General features: G+C 44.9%; 1 protein-coding gene across 3 annotated transcripts; it reads left to right on the top strand.

Annotated features, from left to right (window-relative positions):
• Nucleotides 1-724: 724 nt before the first annotated feature.
• On the top strand, nucleotides 725-18,952 carry LOC135557974 (basic leucine zipper transcriptional factor ATF-like). 3 transcript variants are annotated; one of them, XM_064991721.1, is made up of 5 exons: nucleotides 745-832; nucleotides 4,591-4,762; nucleotides 6,850-7,553; nucleotides 8,396-8,500; nucleotides 16,672-18,952. In XM_064991721.1, exons 3-5 carry the CDS (start codon nucleotides 7,485-7,487, stop codon nucleotides 16,912-16,914), a joined length of 417 nt encoding a protein of 138 aa, XP_064847793.1. In that variant the 5' UTR covers nucleotides 745-832; nucleotides 4,591-4,762; nucleotides 6,850-7,484; the 3' UTR covers nucleotides 16,915-18,952. The 3 variants fall into 3 exon arrangements, with proteins under 3 accessions (XP_064847792.1, XP_064847793.1, XP_064847794.1); XM_064991720.1 differs by lacking the exon at nucleotides 6,850-7,553 and having other exon boundaries at nucleotides 725-832; nucleotides 4,674-4,762; XM_064991722.1 differs by lacking the exons at nucleotides 745-832; nucleotides 4,591-4,762 and having other exon boundaries at nucleotides 6,004-7,553.
• The last annotated feature ends 19 nt before the right edge of the window (nucleotides 18,953-18,971 follow it).

Below are 18,971 nucleotides of genomic sequence, written 5' to 3'. Positions count from 1 at the left end.
CGGAGCTAAAGTTTCTCATGTGAGATAACAGACTGTTATAATCATAACTGGCACAGGATGTGTCCCATCCTATTCACCACATGGTGTCTGACCTGGGGGAGCCGGTGACCACCAGGTCGTCTAAGGAGGGGTGCACCGGCCCAGGTCGGAAAGGGAGCAGGCCAAAGCCCCCGTGCCGCTCAGTAGTGGGATCGCGCCCGTGAATAGACGCTGTCGTCCAGCCTGAGAAATACTGTGAGCTCATGGGTCACTGGTCAAAAGTAGTGCACTATATATAGGGAACAGGGTGCCGTTTGGGACAAGTCTAGGGTGTGCCGTTTGGGACTACAGACTCTACCTCTACGGTGCTGAAGAGGTGTGTGACCCTGTAGGATGTAAAGCATTATGAGACATAATAAAAAGCTCTACTTAAATAAACACTCTCACTTTATTATGTCAAAGTGTACAACGTGCTACAATGTTACGTTACAAACAGAATGATAAAGTCCTTCAAGTTGGTGGATTTGATACAACTAGACCTGTTCAGGCAGACGTTAGAGGGCCTTTTTACTGAAGAATGGCTTGGTTTCATATGTTCAGCCCTTTATAGACTTTATAGTCTTGAAAACCTAGGAATTTTGGCAAAGTTAACGTAATTTTTCAACCCTATGTGGAACATTACGTAATGTTTACAGGAAAAGAAGGGGACATGTTCAGACAAAACACGGAACTCTCTGCAATTAGATTCTCAGCTAGTGGTGCTCTGTAGTAAGAGAATGTGTACACATTTGGTTCAGTTGAGTGTATGTCCTGTCCTTGTAGGCTTGATTCCAGATGGATGATTCACTGCTGGGTAGGTCATTCTTTCCAATTTATCTGAATATTGCCTGAAGTGCAAACATAACAGGAGCTGAGCAAGGACACTACAGTTGAAAACAATTTATACTGAAAACGTGTTTAATCATGTAAAAGTAAACTAAACTCATGGATTTAGTGTGAACCTGTGGGCATGAGATAAGGCTATAACCACCAGATTTAGTCAGAAATCCAACATGGTAGCTATTAAAAGTCTGTCTGGCTAGGGTTATAAATCTCTGTATCATAATTATTTATTCATTTGCAGTCCATGAAATAACCAGGACATTATTTATTGACTTTTCAAGTAGGAATACAATTCAAATAACCATGAAATAAGGCATATGTGCTGTAGTCGAAATGATTGCAAACAATTTTATAATCACAGGACGGCGCCAGAGACCACACAGGAAGTCATGTGACGAAATCTGTGACGTCACGAATTTAACTCGAAATGCCCTAAAAATCCTCTGTTCTCTCGCCGGGCGCAGTGGCGTGCGCCTGTAATCCAAGTTGCTGGGAGGCTTAGGCTGGCGGATCGTTTGAGCTCAGGAGTTCTGAGCTCCAGTGGACTATGCCGATCGGGTGTCCGCACTAAGTTCGGTATCGATATGGTGCTCCTGGGGGAGCCCGGGACCACCAGGTCGTCTAAGGAGGGGTGCACCGGCCCAGGTCGGAAACGGAGCAGGCCAAAGCCCCCGTGCCGCTCAGTAGTGGGATCGCGCCTGTGAATAGACGCTGTAGTGCAGCCTGAGCAATACAGCGGGACCCAGTCTTTTTGAGATGTTAAATAGGGGGCAAAATATGTATTATTTCTTTCAAACTCGAAGAAATAATTTACTTTACGTGTGTAAAGTAAATGGAGCTGTGTGTGAAACGCTCCGTTTCGTTTCAGACCTGGTCCGGTGCAGCCCTCCTTAGACGGCCTTACGAATGTGACTAGTATAACTGTCATTGTTTTCTGTTTTTCAGCTCATTAAACTACTGAAATAAACGTTTTTAAACTACTGAAATAACGTTTTTTTAATGGAAAGACAGCGTTCACACGGACCTTTTCTACCGTATCTATATTGACTCCTACTGGAATAAAGGTTTAATAATCAGAATTACTTAACATGTCCAAAAGGGGGCGCTATTTGACCGTTGACCAGGTAAAGACTTCTATTTGTTGGTGTGGTGGATGATCGTCTTTCCTTCAAGCTCAACTCTGGACCTCGAAGCCAATTTTGCTGCTTTTCTACCCAATTGTTCCCCTCTAATCAGGGCCTGATTTAAACCTGGGACACCAGGTGGGTGCAATTAAGTATCCAAACCTCGTAGGGAGTTAAATATCACAACATGTTTTTTGATTGGTTATTGAACCATCCAAAGGTGATTTATAGCCCCTCCCCATGTGGACATTCAGATGCCCGGATGAAAGCCAGTAATTTACCGTAACGCTTTGGCGTTTGTTTGTTCTGTTATTTAAATATTTGTACCGAAATGCAAAGTAAATAAAGGTTTATTAAATAATAAGTTCCTGCCGACATTTTGAAAGGGTATGTCCCACATTAATCCACATAGTTTTTAAACAATTATTATCTCTTTGTTTAATCTTTCCACATTTGTGTACTCTGTACAAATACATTCAACATCATCGTAGTCTACCATTCGAATTGTCATAACTTCCATAAGAGTTGGGCTTATAGCTCAATAGACCATTTAATGACTTGCCTAGTTAAATCATGGTTAAATAAATAAAAAAATAATGTATTTTTATCGAAGAAATATATCACAGTATTATTATAACTGCTTTACATTGTATGGATGATAAACTCACCAAAGCAACCACCAATTACTGTTTTCACTTATGTTGAAGCTAGAGTAAAACTCATCCATAGGCCAAGAAAGGCTTAATATGCCTTAGTTAATCCTTTAGTTCCACCTCCCACACATGCGGTGACCTCACCTGCTTTAAATGATGTGTCTAGAGACAATATTTCTCTCATCGTCACTCAATGCATAGGTTTACCTCCACTGTATTCACATCCTACCATACCTTGGTCTGTACATTATGCCTTGAATATATTCTACCGTGCCCAGAAATCTGCTCCTTTGACTTTCTGTTCCGAACGCGCTAGGCGACCAGTTCTTTTAGCCGTACCCTTATCCTACTCTTCCTCTGTTCCTCTGGTGATGTAGAGGTTAACCCAGGCCCTGCAGCTCTACTCCCATTCCCCAGGCGCTCTCATTTGTTGACTTCTGTAACCGTAAAAGCCTTGGTTTCATGCATGTTAACATTAGAAGCCTCCTCCCTAAGTTTGTTTTATCCACTGCTTTAGCACACTCTGCCAACCGAATGTCCTAGCCGTGTCTGAATCCTGGTTTAGGAAGACCACCAAAAACCCTGAAATTTCCATCCCTAACTATAACATTTTCCGACAAAATAGAACTGCCAAAGGGGGAGGAGTTGCAATCTACTGCAGAGATAGCCTGCAGAGTTCTGTCTTACTATCCAAAAATGAGTTATACTCTATCTTCATTAGGAAGTTGTGTAAATGGCAGTTGTTTGGTTAAAAAAAGGCATCAGAGATTAAACAATGCCAATATGGCGATTTACAGTTAGCTGGTGTTCATGGTCCATGCTATCCGGTATACTTGGGACGTCCATACCCCACTAAAGTTGAAATTGAAAATGGTTAATTAAGGTAAAAGGTTATGGTTAGGGTTAAGTTATGGTTAGGGTAAGTTATGGTTAGGCTAAGTTATGGTTAGGGTAAGTTATGGTTAGGGTTAAGTTATGGTTAGGGTAAGTTATATTTAGGGTTAAGTTATATTTAGGGTTAAGTTATGGTTAGGGTAAGTTATGGTTAGGCTAAGTTATGGTTAGGCTAAGTTATGGTTAGGGTTAAGTTATGGTTAGGGTAAGTTATGGTTAGGGTAAGTTATGGTTAGGGTAAGTTATGGTTAGGGTAAGTTATGGTTAGGGTTAAGTTATGGTTAGGGTAAGTTATGGTTAGGGTAAGTTATGGTTAGGGTAAGTTATGGTTATGGTTAAGTTATGGTTAGGGTTAAGTTATGGTTAGGGTAAGTTATGGTTAGGGTTAAGTTATGGTTAGGGTAAGTTATGGTTAGGGTTAAGTTATGGTTAGGGTAAGTTATGTTTAGGGTTCAGTTATGGGTTAGGGTTAGCGCATACTATAACTTCAAAATGGTGGACACATTATGAAGAGCAGGTTACATGTTGCCATGTGTACTAGACTAAAGGACAGTAGAACATACAGTATTTCATGGTGTAGCTTTCTGATGAAATACACAGTACCAGCAAGCTCAAAAAAGATGAAACACACACACACACACACACACACACACACACACACACACACACATTCCAGTATTTACCAATGTAGTCTGTACTCTGATCATAGAAACGGTACATTTTGAAATGTACAAATATCTGAAATTTGCCCCCAAAAATTTCCTGACTTAAGTATCTACATGGCTTCCAGTTGGTTACCTTACACATCGCCCATTACAGTAAAGCAGAGAGGAGTTTTTTTTTGGGGGGGAAGGGATGTGGGGAGCACCACTAATTCTTCTCATACATACCTGGATGGTTTACTGGGTCTCATCTCCAAAACTGGCAACCTATTCCCTACATAGTGCACTACTTTTGACCGAGGTTCATAGGGTCCATAGGGGCACTATAAATGGAAAATAGGGTGTTGTTTGTAATGCATGCTAGGTCTCACCCCCCTTGTGACTATTCCCCTACAGCTGGTGAAGTGGCTGCTGAGATAGGAGTTGTGTAGGCCTGTGGAAACTCCAAGGTTCACCACCTTGTGACTATCACCCTACAGCTGGTGAAGTGGCTGCTGAGCTAGGAGTCGAGTCGGCTGGAGGAAACCCCAAAGCTATGTGCAAATGTGTGAAGACCCAGTCATCCATGGTAAGTGTGTGTCTAAACTACACTGTGCTCGATGCTCTGACCCAGTCATTCATGGGGAGTGTGTGTCTAAACTACACTGTACTCGATGCTCTGACCCAGTCATTCATGGGGAGTGTGTGTCTAAACTACACTGTACTCGATGCTCTGACCCAGTCATTCATGGTAAGTGTGTGTCTAAACTACACTGTGCTCGATGCTCTGACCCAGTCATTCATGGGGAGTGTGTGTCTAAACTACACTGTGCTCGATGCTCTGACCCAGTCATTCATGGGGAGTGTGTGTCTAAACTACACTGTGCTCGATGCTCTGACCCAGTCATTCATGGGGAGTGTGTGTCTAAACTACACTGTGCTCGATGCTCTGACCCAGTCATTCATGGTAAGTGTGTGTCTAAACTACACTGTGCTCGATGCTCTGACCCAGTCATTCATGGGGAGTGTGTGTCTAAACTACACTGTACTCAATGCTCTGACCCAGTCATTCATGGGGAGTGTGTGTCTAAACTACACTGTGCTCGATGCTCTGACCCAGTCATTCATGGGGAGTGTATGTCTAAACTACACTGTGCTCGATGCTCTGACCCAGTCATTCATAGGGAGTGTGTGTCTAAACTACACTGTGCTCGATGCTCTGACCCAGTCATTCATGGGGAGTGTGTGTCTAAACTACACTGTGCTCGATGCTCTGACCCAGTCATTCATGGGGAGTGTGTGTCTAAACTACACTGTGCTCGATGCTCTGACCCAGTCATTCATGGTAAGTGTGTGTCTAAACTACACTGTGCTCGATGCTCTGACCCAGTCATTCATGGGGAGTGTGTGTTTAAACTACACTGTGCTCGATGCTCTGACCCAGTCATTCATGGGGAGTGTGTGTCTAAACTACACTGTGCTCAATGCTCTGACCCAGTCATTCATGGGGAGTGTGTGTCTAAACTACACTGTACTCAATGCTCTGACCCAGTCATTCATGGGGAGTGTGTGTCTAAACTACACTGTGCTCGATGCTCTGACCCAGTCATTCATGGGGAGTGTGTGTCTAAACTACACTGTGCTCGATGCTCTGACCCAGTCATTCATGGGGAGTGTGAGTCTAAACTACACTGTGCTCGATGCTCTGACCCAGTCATTCATGGGGAGTGTGTGTCTAAACTACACTGTGCTCGATGCTCTGACCCAGTCATTCATGGGGAGTGTGTGTCTAAACTACACTGTGCTCGATGCTCTAACCCAGTCATTCATGGGGAGTGTGTGTCTTAACTACACTGTGCTCGATGCTCTGACCCAGTCATTCATGGTAAGTGTGTGTCTAAACTACACTGTGCTCGATGCTCTGACCAAGTCATTCATGGGGAGTGTGTGTCTAAACTACACTGTGCTCGATGCTCTGACCCAGTCATTCATGGGGAGTGTGTGTCTAAACTACACTGTGCTCGATGCTCTGTTAGCAGGAAAACAAATGCCCATCCTCCTCCTTCTTAAAGCCAGTATGTGTTTGGCTGCTGTCAGATCTGTGTTTGGCTTGAAACGCCCACGGTGGAGTGTACAAAACAGATCTGGGACCAGGATAAATATTTGTATCTAATATGGAACAATTAGATTTCCTCAAATTCCTGGTCAATTTAATTGCTGTTATTGCCATTTCATATGAAACTGTGTTTGAATGTCACAGGAGGTTGGTGGCACCAATAATTGGGGAGGATGGGGCTCGTGGTAATGGCTGGAGTGGAATCTGTGGAATGGTATCAAACAACATGGTTTCCATGGTTTCCGTGTGTTTGATGCCGTTCCATTCGCTCCGTTCCAGCCATTATTATGAGCCGTCCTCCCCTCAGCAGCCTCCACTGGTAAGTGTCTCATTCTAGCGTTCTACCTTCTAATATTCCAGACAGGCTAATATCAGTCCATTTACTGATAATATGATGTATCCCCCTTGTAAACAGAAGAATGGACTTCCTGTGGTGGTTTGCTTGGTAGTAGATATGCCCCTATAGGTGCAAACTTTCCAAGGGTCATGTGACTTCCAGTCTGGCATCAATAACCCAGTTTATTTTTATATATATATATATATTTTTTTTTTTATACCAGAAACCACAACAGACGCTGGCTGATAATTAGGCAGACACAGTGTGTGTGTGTGTGTGTGTGTGTGTGTGTGTGTGTGTGTGTGTGTGTGTGTGTGTGTGTGTGTGTGTGTGTGTGTGTGTGTGTGAGAGACAGAGAGAGAGAGAGAGGAGGAAGGAAGGAAGGAAGGAAGAGAGAGAGAGAGGTATAGCGAGAGAGAGAGAGAGGTATAGCGAGAGAGAGGTATAGCGAGAGAGAGAGGTATAGCGAGAGAGAGAGAGAGAGAGGTATAGCGAGAGAGAGAGAGAGAGAGAAAGAGAGAGGTATAGCGAGAGAGAGAGAGAGGTGCATATATATATAGAGAGGTAGAGAGAGAGGTATATAGAGAGAGAGGTATATATATATAGAGAGAGAGGTAGAGTGAGAGAGAGAGAGAGAGGTATATATAGAGAGAGGTAGAGAGAGGGCGTGAGAATAGAGAGAGTGAGAGAGAGAAGTTCTTTCTCATTAAGCGACCAACCAGGTTCAGCTTAGCACACACTGTCTGAACGCACACACAGAGCGACAGCTTAGCACACTCTGTCTGAACACACACACACACACACAAATAAAAAGCAGAAGTGGTGAGAGGCACAGGGTTTGGGGCAACGTGGTTGGCTATGGCTCACGGCTCTGACAGCGATGACTCCAGTTACACCAAGTCTCCTTCGCCAGCGGGCAGCAGGCGGGTAAGGACATCTCTTTTGACTATTTATTACCTTCTCTCTCTCTCTTTCTAGCCTTTATTTAGTTATGAAGTGTTGTCATCGGGACGTGGGGTATTATAGTCAGGTATAGTCAGTAACGTATTGTTGAAGAGTAGTAAATCATCACAATCGTACTCTGTCGTTATGCTCTGTATGCGGTCATCACTCGTCTTGTCTTTACTCTGGCCACTTTCAACTGTCATCTCTCAATGGCTCGTTGAGTGACATGCTTCGCGGGTCTGGATGATCAGTTTACGACTGGGCATTCAGGACGTCTTTCTTCCGTTAGTATTTTGCTTTCGGTGGAAATGTAGAATTACACAGAAAATTTAGAATCATGTACAAACGTAGAATCATGCTGAAATGTAGATACGTGCATGACAACAATGAGGAGTTTCCTTGACGACAGTTGTTTGAAAATTCCGGTGTGTTCTGGGAATCAAGGCCGTTCGATGAAAGGATGAGCTGATAGACTTAACATTGCAATATTGCATCGTTGGGTTGGGTCGGGTCGGGGTGGTCTCAGATCACGCCTGGTTTCATGTCCTGAATACTTCAGTTGTCATGGTATCAGAATAACTCAGCTATGTAGAAATGCCGCGTCAGTCAAGTCATGCACCAAAGAGATGTCTCATCCTCGAACTGTCTAAACATTGTTATACATGTTCAATCTACAAGATCTACTGTATACTAGAATGAAACCTAATATTCCACCCATTAGTGTTAGTTAGTTAGTTAGTTAGTTAGTTAGTTAGTTAGTTAGTTAGGGTGAGCAACAGTTAGTGTTCTGTCAGGAAGATGACTTGCCCCGTGTCTCTCCCCAGGGCTCCTCAGACAACATAAAGAAAGTAATGAGAAGAGAGAAGAACCGTATCGCTGCCCAGAAGAGCAGGATGAGACAGACCCAGAAGGCAGACAGTCTACACCTGGTGAGGACGACTACCCACAATGCAATACACTGAGGCGTGCTCCATGTCTGGCTATGAGTTAGGACGACCACCCACAATGCAATACACTGAGGCGTGCACCATGTCTGGCTATGAGTTAGGACGACTACCCACAATGCAATACACTGAGGCGTGCACCATGTCTGGCTATGAGTTAGGACGACTACCCACAATGCAATACACTGAGGTGTGCACCATGTCTGGCTATGAGTTAGGACGACTACCCACAATGCAATACACTGAGGCGTGCACCATGTCTGGCTATGAGTTAGGACGACTACCCACAATGCAATACACTGAGGCGTGCACCATGTCTGGCTATGAGTTAGGACGACTACCCACAATGCAATACACTGAGGCGTGCACCATGTCTGGCTATGAGTTAGGACGACTACCCACAATGCAATACACTGAGGCGTGCACCATGTCTGGTTATGAGTTAGGACGACTACCCACAATGCAATACACTGAGGCGTGCACCATGTCTGGCTATGAGTTAGGATGATTATCCACAATGCAATCCACCAGGCCAAATGTGTGGCACCATATCCAAGTACGACTGGACTTGTCAAACTAGCAGTGAGTTGGTTTTGTGGCCTGAATGAAATAAATACAGACTCCACACATGCAGTGTTCCCAAATCCGGCATGGTGAAGTTGCAAACTTTGGCAGGTCACCCCAAAAGCCGATTTATAACCTCTAAAAGTCTAGCCTGGTCCCAGATCTGTTGTCTCCTCCTATAGCCTGGTCCCAGATCTGTTGTCTCATTCTATAGCCTGGTCCCAGATCTGTTGTCTCCTCCTATAGCCTGGTCCCAGATCTGTTGTCTCCTTCTATAGCCTGGTCCCAGATCTGTTGTCTCATTCTATAGCCTGGTCCCAGATCTGTTGTCTCCTCCTATAGCCTGGTCCCAGATCTGTTGTCTCCTTCTATAGCCTGGTCCCAGATCTGTTGTCTCCTTCTATAGCCTGGTCCCAGATCTGTTGTCTCCTCCTATAGCCTGGTCCCAGATCTGTTGTCTCATTCTATAGCCTGGTCCCAGATCTGTTGTCTCCTTCTATAGCCTGGTCCCAGATCTGTTGTCTCCTCCTATAGCCTGGTCCCAGATCTGTTGTCTCCTTCTATAGCCTGGTCCCAGATCTGTTGTCTCCTTCTATAGCCTGGTCCCAGATCTATTGTCTCCTTCTATAGCCTGGTCCCTGATCTGTTGTCTCCTTCTATAGCCTGGTCCCAGATCAGTTGTCTCCTCCTATAGCCTGGTCCCAGATCTGTTGTCTCCTTCTATAGCCTGGTCCCTGATCTGTTGTCTCCTTCTATAGCCTGGTCCCAGATCTGTTGTCTCCTTCTATAGCCTGGTCCCAGATCTGTTGCCAACTCCATTGCTCATTGTCAAGCCAAGCAAGGACTGGGCGTGATAGCACAAACAGACTGGCATTCAGGCTACTACGGGCCTTATAGCACAAACAGACTGGCACTCAGGCTACTACGGGCCTTATAGCACAAACAGACTGGCACTCAGGCTACTAAGGGCATGATAGCACAAACAGACTGGCACTCAGGCTACCACAAGTCAGTAACAGGCTGGTTATGTAGTAATCAGACACCCAGACTGATGATTGATTTACTGATGATTGATTTATTAGGTCAGGGGGAACTCAGCAAAGCTTTATTTTCAAGTCCTTCAAATCCCAGGGACCATTTCCCCAGTGATCCACTATGATAAGGTTATAAAGAAAAGGCTGTGTTGTTTCAAATCTGTGTTGGTCTGTGTTGGTCGGTGTTGGTCGGTGTTGGTCGGTGTTGGTCTGTGTTGGTTGGTGTTGGTCGGTGTTGGTCTGTGTTGGTCGGTGTTGGTCTGTGTTGGTCGGTGTTGGTCAGTGTTGGTCGGTGTTAGTCTGTGTTGGTCGATGCTGGTCTGTGTTGGTCAGTGTTGGTCGGTGTTGGTCGGTGTTGGTCAGTGTTGGTCTGTGTTGGTCTGTGTTGGTTGGTGTTGGTCGGTGTTGGTCTGTGTTGGTCGGTGTTGGTCTGTGTTGGTTGGTGTTGGTCTGTGTTGGTCGGTGTTGGTCTGTGTTGGTCGGTGTTGGTCTGTGTTGGTTGTTGTTGGTCAGTGTTGGTCGGTGTTGGTCTGTGTTGGTCGATGCTGGTCTGTGTTGGTTGATGTTGGTCGGTGTTGGTCTGTGTTTGTCAGTGTTGGTCGATGCTGGTCTGTATTGGTTGATGTTGGTCAGTGTTGGTCGATGCTGGTCTGTGTTGGTCAGTGTTGGTCTGTGTTGGTTGTTGTTGGTCAGTGTTGGTCGGTGTTGGTCTGTGTTGGTCGATGCTGGTCTGTGTTGGTTGATGTTGGTCGGTGTTGGTCTGTGTTTGTCAGTGTTGGTCGATGCTGGTCTGTATTGGTTGATGTTGGTCAGTGTTGGTCGGTGTTGGTCGGTGTTGGTCTGTGTTGGTTGGTGTTGGTCAGTGTTGGTCTGTGTTGGTTGATGTTGGTCTGTGTTGGTCTGTGTTGGTCGGTATTGGTCAGTGTTGGTCTGTGTTGGTTGATGTTGGTCGGTGTTGGTCTGTGTTTGTCAGTGTTGGTCGATGCTGGTCTGTATTGGTTGATGTTGGTCAGTGTTGGTCGGTGTTGGTCGGTGTTGGTCTGTGTTGGTTGGTGTTGGTCAGTGTTGGTCTGTGTTGGTTGATGTTGGTCTGTGTTGGTCTGTGTTGGTCGGTATTGGTCAGTGTTGGTCTGTGTTGGTTGGTGTTGGTCAGTGTTGGTCTGTGTTGGTTGATGTTGGTCTGTGCTGGTCTGTGTTGGTTGGTGTTGGTCAGTGTTGGTCTGTGTTGGTCAATGCTGGTCTGTGTTGGTTGATGTTGGTCGGTATTGGTCTGTGTTTGTCAGTGTTGGTCGATGCTGGTCTGTGTTGGTTGATGTTGGTCTGTGTTGGTCAGTGTTGGTCGATGCTGGTCTGTGTTGGTTGATGTTGGTCAGTGTTGGTCGGTGTTGGTCTGTGTTGGTTGGTGTTGGTCGGTGTTGGTCTGTGTTTGTCAGTGTTGGTCGATGCTGGTCTGTGTTGGTTGATGTTGGTCTGTGTTGGTCAGTGTTGGTCGATGCTGGTCTGTGTTGGTTGGTGTTGGTCAGTGTTGGTCTGTGTTGGTCAATGCTGGTCTGTGTTGGTTGATGTTGGTCGGTATTGGTCTGTGTTTGTCAGTGTTGGTCGATGCTGGTCTGTGTTGGTTGATGTTGGTCTGTGTTGGTCAGTGTTGGTCGGTGTTGGTCTGTGTTGGTTGGTGTTGGTCGGTGTTGGTCTGTGTTGGTCGGTGTTGGTCGGTGTTGGTCTGTGTTGGTTGGTGTTGGTCAGTGTTGGTCTGTGTTGGTTGATGTTGGTCTGTGTTGGTCGGTGTTGGTCTGTGTTGGTCGGTGTTGATCTGTGTTGGTCGGTGTTGGTCGCTGTTGGTCTGTGTTGGTCGGTGTTGGTCTGTATTGGTCTGTGTTGGTCGGTGTTGGTTGGTGTTGGTCTGTGTTGGTCGGTGTTGGTCTGTGTTGGTCGGTGTTGGTCTGTGTTGGTTGGTGTTGGTCTGTGTTGATCTGTGTTCGTTGGTGTTGGTTGATGTTGGTCTGTATTGGTTGGTGTTGTTTAATGTTGGTCTGTGTTGGTCGGTGTTGGTTGATGTTGGTCTGTGTTGATCTGTGTTGGTTGATGTTGATCTGTGTTGGTTGATGTTGATCTGCATTGGTTGGTGTTGGTCAGTGTTGGTCGGTGTTGGTTGGTGTTGGTCAGTGTTGGTCTGTGTTGGTTGGTGTTGGTCAGTGTTGGTTGATGTTAATCTGTGTTGGTCAATGTTGGTCAGTATGAGATGATATTGCCAAAGCGCTGATGGACCATGTGGTGATGTGTCATCATGGCTTCTGTTGGGCTCATCACTTAGGGTTCATCCCAAATGGCACCATATTCCCTATATAGTGACCTACTTCTAACTGTGATACCTATGAGCCCTGGTGCACTAAATAGAGAATAGGGTGCATTTGGGATACAAACGTGGCCATATCTCTGCCTGTGTGGGATTGCTGCTGTACTGAGTATTCATTATCACCCGTGGGCGTCAGAAACCCACTGACCAGCACTAATGATCATTACACTGAATGTTAATATCAGTTGGTAATAAATAGCACCCTATTCCCTACAGAGTGCACTACTTTATACCAGGGCTCTGGTCAAAAATAGTGCACTTCATAGAGGAATACTGTGTTATTTGGGATGCACGGTAGCAGCAGTAATACAGCAACACGTGACTGGAGATATTTCAGGTAATAGTCAAAGTGAAAAGCACACAATCACTTTCATTTCAACGTCTCTATCTGTTCATTGACTGGCGAGCTTTTAGTCATTGACTTTCACTTCTGTTGCTTGGCAGAGTCTAGTAAAGAACACCTATTTCCTGTTTGTAGAAGCTACAAATACATTTTAGTCTTAGCGGTTAGTGTTGCTGAAGAGAGTAGAGTTTATTAATGGGGACACCATGCAGTTCTGCTGAGGATGCTATCTTCATAAGGTCTGTGGTGTCAAAATGAAAATCAATGTATTTAGAGCTGCTAGAAGACATCTCAAACTCTAGAGAAAATATATTTATTTAAATATTTAATAGAATGCCGGTAGGACATTGTTTTTGTTTTTCTCCAGTTGTTTTAGAAAGACAATTTTGTTCATCTACAACAATGCAACATTGTATTTTTGTTCTCTGTTGTCTTTTTCCTCTGAGGTCCTCAGGTACATGTGGAGATGTTCCATTACAGTGTGGGCCTGCACAGGGCCAGATGATCAGGCTGTCAGACATGAGCTCTGCGTGTTCGTGGGATGATGATGGCCTTTTAGAGATGTCGGGAAACAAAACAAGTTAGACAGAAAAGGCCAGGGTTAGAGGAGGGAAGATAGAGAGTGTTGCGCAGTGTGGCCTTCCTGTCAGAGACAGGCCGGGGTAAACCCCAGAGCTCACGTCACTTAAGGCCAACAACCCACTGACACGGGTCCTTTACCAGAAATGACAGCCGTTCTCTCCCCTCCTACCCACGGTTTACTACTAAACCTCATTTACACAGGAGAGAGAGAGAGCGAGAGAGACTACTACTCAGGAAACAGGAAACGTGTCACAGTCAGGGAAAATTCAACTTCCTGTTTGTCAAACGAGTTGACAAAACCGATAAAACCACAAAATATGCTTAGCCTAACACGCTCTGCAAGGAGGCCTCTGCTGAGCCATCATTGGTCCATCCTCCCTAATATGCTCTGTGAGGAAGCCTGTGCTGAGCCATCATTGGTCCATCCTCCCTAATATGCTCTGTGAGGAAGCCTGTGCTGAGCCATCATTGGTCCATCCTCCCCAATATGCTCTGTGAGGAAGCCTGTGCTGAGCCATCATTGGTCCATCCTCCCTAATATGCTCTGTGAGGAAGCCTGTGCTGAGCCATCATTGGTCCATCCTCCCTAATATGCTCTGTGAGGAAGCCTGTGCTGAGCCATCATTCGTCCATCCTCCCTAATATGCTCTGTGAGGAAGACTGAGCTGAGCCATCATTGGTCCATCCTCCCCAATACGCTCTGTGAGGAAGCCTGTGCTGAGCCCTCATTGGTCCATCCTCCCTAATACGCTCTGTGAGGAAGCCTGTGCTGAGCCATCATTGGTCCATCTTCCCCAATACGCTCTGTGAGGAAGCCTGTGCTGAGCCATCATTGGTCCATCCTCCCTAATATGCTCTGTGAGGAAGCCTGTGCTGAGCCATTCATTGGTCCATCCTCCGTAATACGCTCTGTGAGGAAGCCTGAGCTGAGCCATCATTGGTCCATCCTCCCTAATACGCTTTGTGAGGAAGCCTGTGCTGAGCCATTCATTGGTCCATCCTCCGTAATACGCTCTGTGAGGAAGCCTGAGCTGAGCCATCATTGGTCCATCCTCTCTAATACGCTCTGTGAGGAAGCCTGTGCTGAGCCATCATTGGTCCATCCTCCCTAATACGCTCTGTGAGGAAGCCTGTGCTGAGCCATCATTGGTCCATCCTCCCCAATACGCTCTGTGAGGAAGCCTGTGCTGAGCCCTCATTGGTCCATCCTCCCCAATATGCTCTGTGAGGAAGCCTGAGCTGAGCCATCATTGGTCCATCCTCCCCAATACGCTCTGTGAGGAAGCCTGTGCTGAGCCATCATTGGTCCATCCTCCCCAATACGCTCTGTGAGGAAGCCTGTGCTGAGCCATCATTGGTCCATCCTCCCCAATACGCTCTGTGAGGAAGCCTGTGCTGAGCCCTCATTGGTCCATCCTCCCTAATACGCTCTGCGAGGAAGCCTGTGCTGAGCCATTCATTGGTCCATCCTCCCCAATACGCTCTGTGAGGAAGCCTGTGCTGAGCCCTCATTGGTCCATCCTCCCTAATACGCTCTGCGAGGAAGCCTGTGCTGAGCCATTCATTGGTCCATCCTCCCTAATACGCTTTGTGATGAAGCCTGTGCTGAGCCCTCATTGGTCCATCCTCCCCAATACGCTCTGTGAGGAAGCCTGTGCTGAGCCATCATTGGTCCATCCTCCCCAATACGCTCTGTGAGGAAGCCTGTGCTGAGCCATTCATTGGTCCATCCTCCCCAATACGCTCTGCGAGGAAGCCTGTGCTGAGCCATCATTGGTCCATCCTCCCCAATATGCTCTGTGAGGAAGCCTGAGCTGAGCCCTCATTGGTCCATCCTCCCCAATACGCTCTGTGAGGAAGCCTGTGCTGAGCCATTCATTGGTCCATCCTCCCCAATATGCTCTGTGAGGAAGCCTGTGCTGAGCCCTCATTGGTCCATCCTCCCCAATACGCTCTGTGAGGAAGCCTGTGCTGAGCCATCATTGGTCCATCCTCCCTAATACGCTCTGTGAGGAAGCCTGTGCTGAGCCCTCATTGGTCCATCCTCCCTAATACGCTCTGTGAGGAAGCCTGAGCTGGTGAATAAGCCGTCTCTCAGAACTAGACCAGGTGGTTTACATAGAATAATGACTGGATCTAACAGCCACCACCACAGCACCACCCACATACTGGGTTTTCACAAAGGTCATTGACTCTGAAACCTGATCTGATAATGGAGTTCAGAAGAACGTCTTTCTGCACAAAAAAAAAAAAAGATGTGAAGATTATTTGAACGAACAAATGAACGACAGCAGCAGGGGGGGGGGTGGATTTTTCTTTTGAATTATTTTTCCCACCAAAGCTGAAGTTAGAGAGACGGATGATGACTTGTTGGCCTGAGTTGTAACCCGGGTAACCCATGGTCGAACCATACAGGTCATTGGTATTCAGCATAGCAGAGCCACAAAACAGTTGCATTGTGTACTTTCACTGTACAGAGAAGTATTCATACTGCAATTTCAGTTGCGGCCATTTGATTATGAGGTCATTAGCTTCATTCATTTATTGATTCAAGTTTGACTGATTCCAAAGAAGAAATGGGCCTTCACTGAGTCTAGTTCCTGCTGCAGCTTGCTCTTTGGGGTCTAGGCTGGGTTACTGTAAAGCAGGCTGAGTTACTGTAAAGCAGGCTGTGTTACTGTAAATCAGGTGAGTTACTGTAAAGCAGGCTGAGTTACTGTAAAGCAGGCTGAGTTACTGTAAAGCAGGCTGTGTTACTGTAAATCAGGCTGAGTTACTGTAAAGCAAGCTGAGTTACTGTAAAACAGGCTGGGTTACTGTAAAGCAGGCTGAGTTACTGTAAAGCAAGCTGAGTTACTGTAAATCAGTCTGGGTTACTGTAAATCAGGCTGTGTTACTGTAAAACAGGCTGGGTTACTGTAAATCAGGCTGTGTTACTGTAAATCAGGCTGAGTTACTGTTAAGCAAGCTGAGTTACTGTAAAACAGGCTGGGTTACTGTAAAGCAGGCTGAGTTACTGTAAAGCAGGCTGTGTTACTGTAAATCAGGCTGAGTTACTGTAAAGCAAGCTGAGTTACTGTAAAGCAGGCTGTGTTACTGTAAATCAGGCTGAGTTACTGTAAAGCAAGCTGAGTTACTGTTAAGCAAGCTGAGTTACTGTAAAACAGGCTGGGTTACTGTAAAACAGGCTGGGTTACTGTAAAGCACTTTGTAATATCTAGTGATGTAAAAGGGCCTTTATTCATACATTTCATTGACTGATTGGTTCCTGTTGCTTCAGGAGAGTGAGAACCTGGAGAAGGAGAACGCGGCTCTGAGGAAGGAGGTGAAGAAACTCAAAGAAGAGGCCAAGTATCTCTCCTCTGTCCTGTCTACCCATGAGCCTCTCTGCACTGGCCTGCCCCCCCAGATGACCCCTGACCTCATCTACTCCCCCCATCATCACTCCGTCTCCCCCCACCATCACGGGAGCAATGTCTTCCACCACCAGCACAGCATCGCTGTGTCGCACTTCCAGCACTGATCACCACTAACCACCAGGGGGTGCTGAAGAGAAGCGGGAGAGGTTTACTGACCTTGGTATAGTGGGTGAAGAGAGCCACTTGAACTAGCCTCGCTAAACCAGGTCAGTCTGGTTTCAAGAGGCTACACTTGAACAGGATGAAGTTAATGAATGGTTTCTTTGTTTCAACGGGAACAAGCAGCACTCATGAATGATGTCTTTGCATCAGATCAACAATTTTCTGATATTAAAAGATGACAAAGGCTGCGTTTACACAGGCAGCCAAATTCTGATCTTTTGCCCAATTATTGGTCAAAATGTCTGATTGGTCAAAAAAAGAATAAATGACAAAAGATCAGAATTGTGTAAAGGCACATAGATGGTAATTTCAAATGTATGACTCGACCATAGAATCAATACCTTGACTATACCAATAGTCAACATCTACAGGACATAAAACCAGCATGATTGAATGATTTTTTATTGTACTATTGACATTTATACAACATTGAAATGATTCCGTGTTTACTTTTCAAGTAATTTATATAGGCCTATTACAACGCTTTGCCGCTAGGACTGGGATGATACTAGTATCGCGATACTTGTTAGAAGGTTTAGTACCAGGCTATATCACAACATATGTTCCATACAGAAAGTTTAGTACCAGGCTATATCACAACATATGTTCCATACAGCAGGTTTAATACCAGGCTATATCACAACATAAATTCCATACAGAAGGTTTAGTACCAGGCTATATCACAACATATATTCCATACAGAAGGTTTAGTACCAGGCTATATCACAACATATGTTCCATACAGAAGGTTTAGTACCAGGCTATATCACAACATATATTCCATACAGCAGGTTTAGGACCAGGCTATATCACAACATATATTCCATACAGCAGGTTTAGTACCAGGCTATATCACAACATATATTCCATACAGCAGGTTTAATACCAGGCTATATCACAACATATATTCCATACAGCAGGTTTAGGACCAGGCTATATCACAACATATATTCCATACAGCAGGTTTAGTACCAGGCTATATCACAACATATATTCCATACAGCAGGTTTAGTACCAGGCTATATCACAACATATATTCCATACAGCAGGTTTAGTACCAGGCTATATCACACAATATTTTACATACAGCAGATTTAGTACCAGGCTATATCACAACATATGTTCCATACAGAAGGTTTAGTACCAGGCTATATCACAACATATATTCCATACAGCAGGTTTAGGACCAGGCTATATCACAACATATATTCCATACAGCAGGTTTAGTACCAGGCTATATCACAACATATATTCCATACAGCAGGTTTAGTACCAGGCTATATCACAACATATATTCCATACAGCAGGTTTAGGACCAGGCTATATCACACAATATTTTACATACAGCAGATTTTCAAAGGACCAAAGAATCTGATCTGGTTCGTGTTTTCCTTTTTTTGCCATAGAAACAAATATCGCAATACTGGTATCATCCCAGCCTTTAGTTGTTTTGTGTGTATTTCTCATGTTCACGACTACCACTATTGCATATGACTGATTGGAGCATTGAAAAATAGCTTGGATTACTCAATATTGTGTACATTATTTTACTATTTTCTCACAAAACAGCTGCTTTTCTAGTCTGATTTGAATACATGTACATTCTGCCTAAAGTGAAACAGTTTGAAAATAACTTTGTTAACTCAAGAGTCTACGTTCGAATCATCTTGAATTTGTTTTTTTTTAAACTATTATTTAATGGTCACAAGGTGGAGTCATGTACCTATAAGTAATTAAGGGTAAGCCTTGTTACGGAACAGTATGCATTGTATGCTCTGATATAAGTGATTATCTTATAGACTGGTACTGAGACAGGACATAATAAAGGTGAAATAAATAAATCAAATACAGGTTTAGTTTACCATCAGTAGTATAGTGCTTGTACTTTTTAAATGAATTTCTTTGAATGTTGTATTGAATTTTTTTTTAATGCTGTCTTACTGTACATTTAAAAATAAAGATTGTTTTGAAATGCAAAATAGTGAATTTTTGGGTGGAA

This window comes from Oncorhynchus masou, chromosome 16 (assembly GCF_036934945.1).
Source record: "Oncorhynchus masou masou isolate Uvic2021 chromosome 16, UVic_Omas_1.1, whole genome shotgun sequence".
Classification (NCBI taxonomy): Eukaryota; Metazoa; Chordata; class Actinopteri; order Salmoniformes; family Salmonidae; genus Oncorhynchus; species Oncorhynchus masou.
The sequence above is the reverse complement of the archived record's forward strand: the minus strand, read 5'-3'. Positions and strand labels throughout refer to the sequence as shown.

What these genes read in the sequence shown, in the direction of transcription:
- LOC135557974 (XM_064991720.1), top strand. An exon ending in TGAAGACCCAGTCATCCATG is followed by an intron (nt 4,763 to 8,395) that starts GTAAGTGTGTGT and finishes GTCTCTCCCCAG; the next exon opens with GGCTCCTCAGACAACATAAA. An exon ending in AGGCAGACAGTCTACACCTG is followed by an intron (nt 8,501 to 16,671) that starts GTGAGGACGACT and finishes CTGTTGCTTCAG; the next exon opens with GAGAGTGAGAACCTGGAGAA.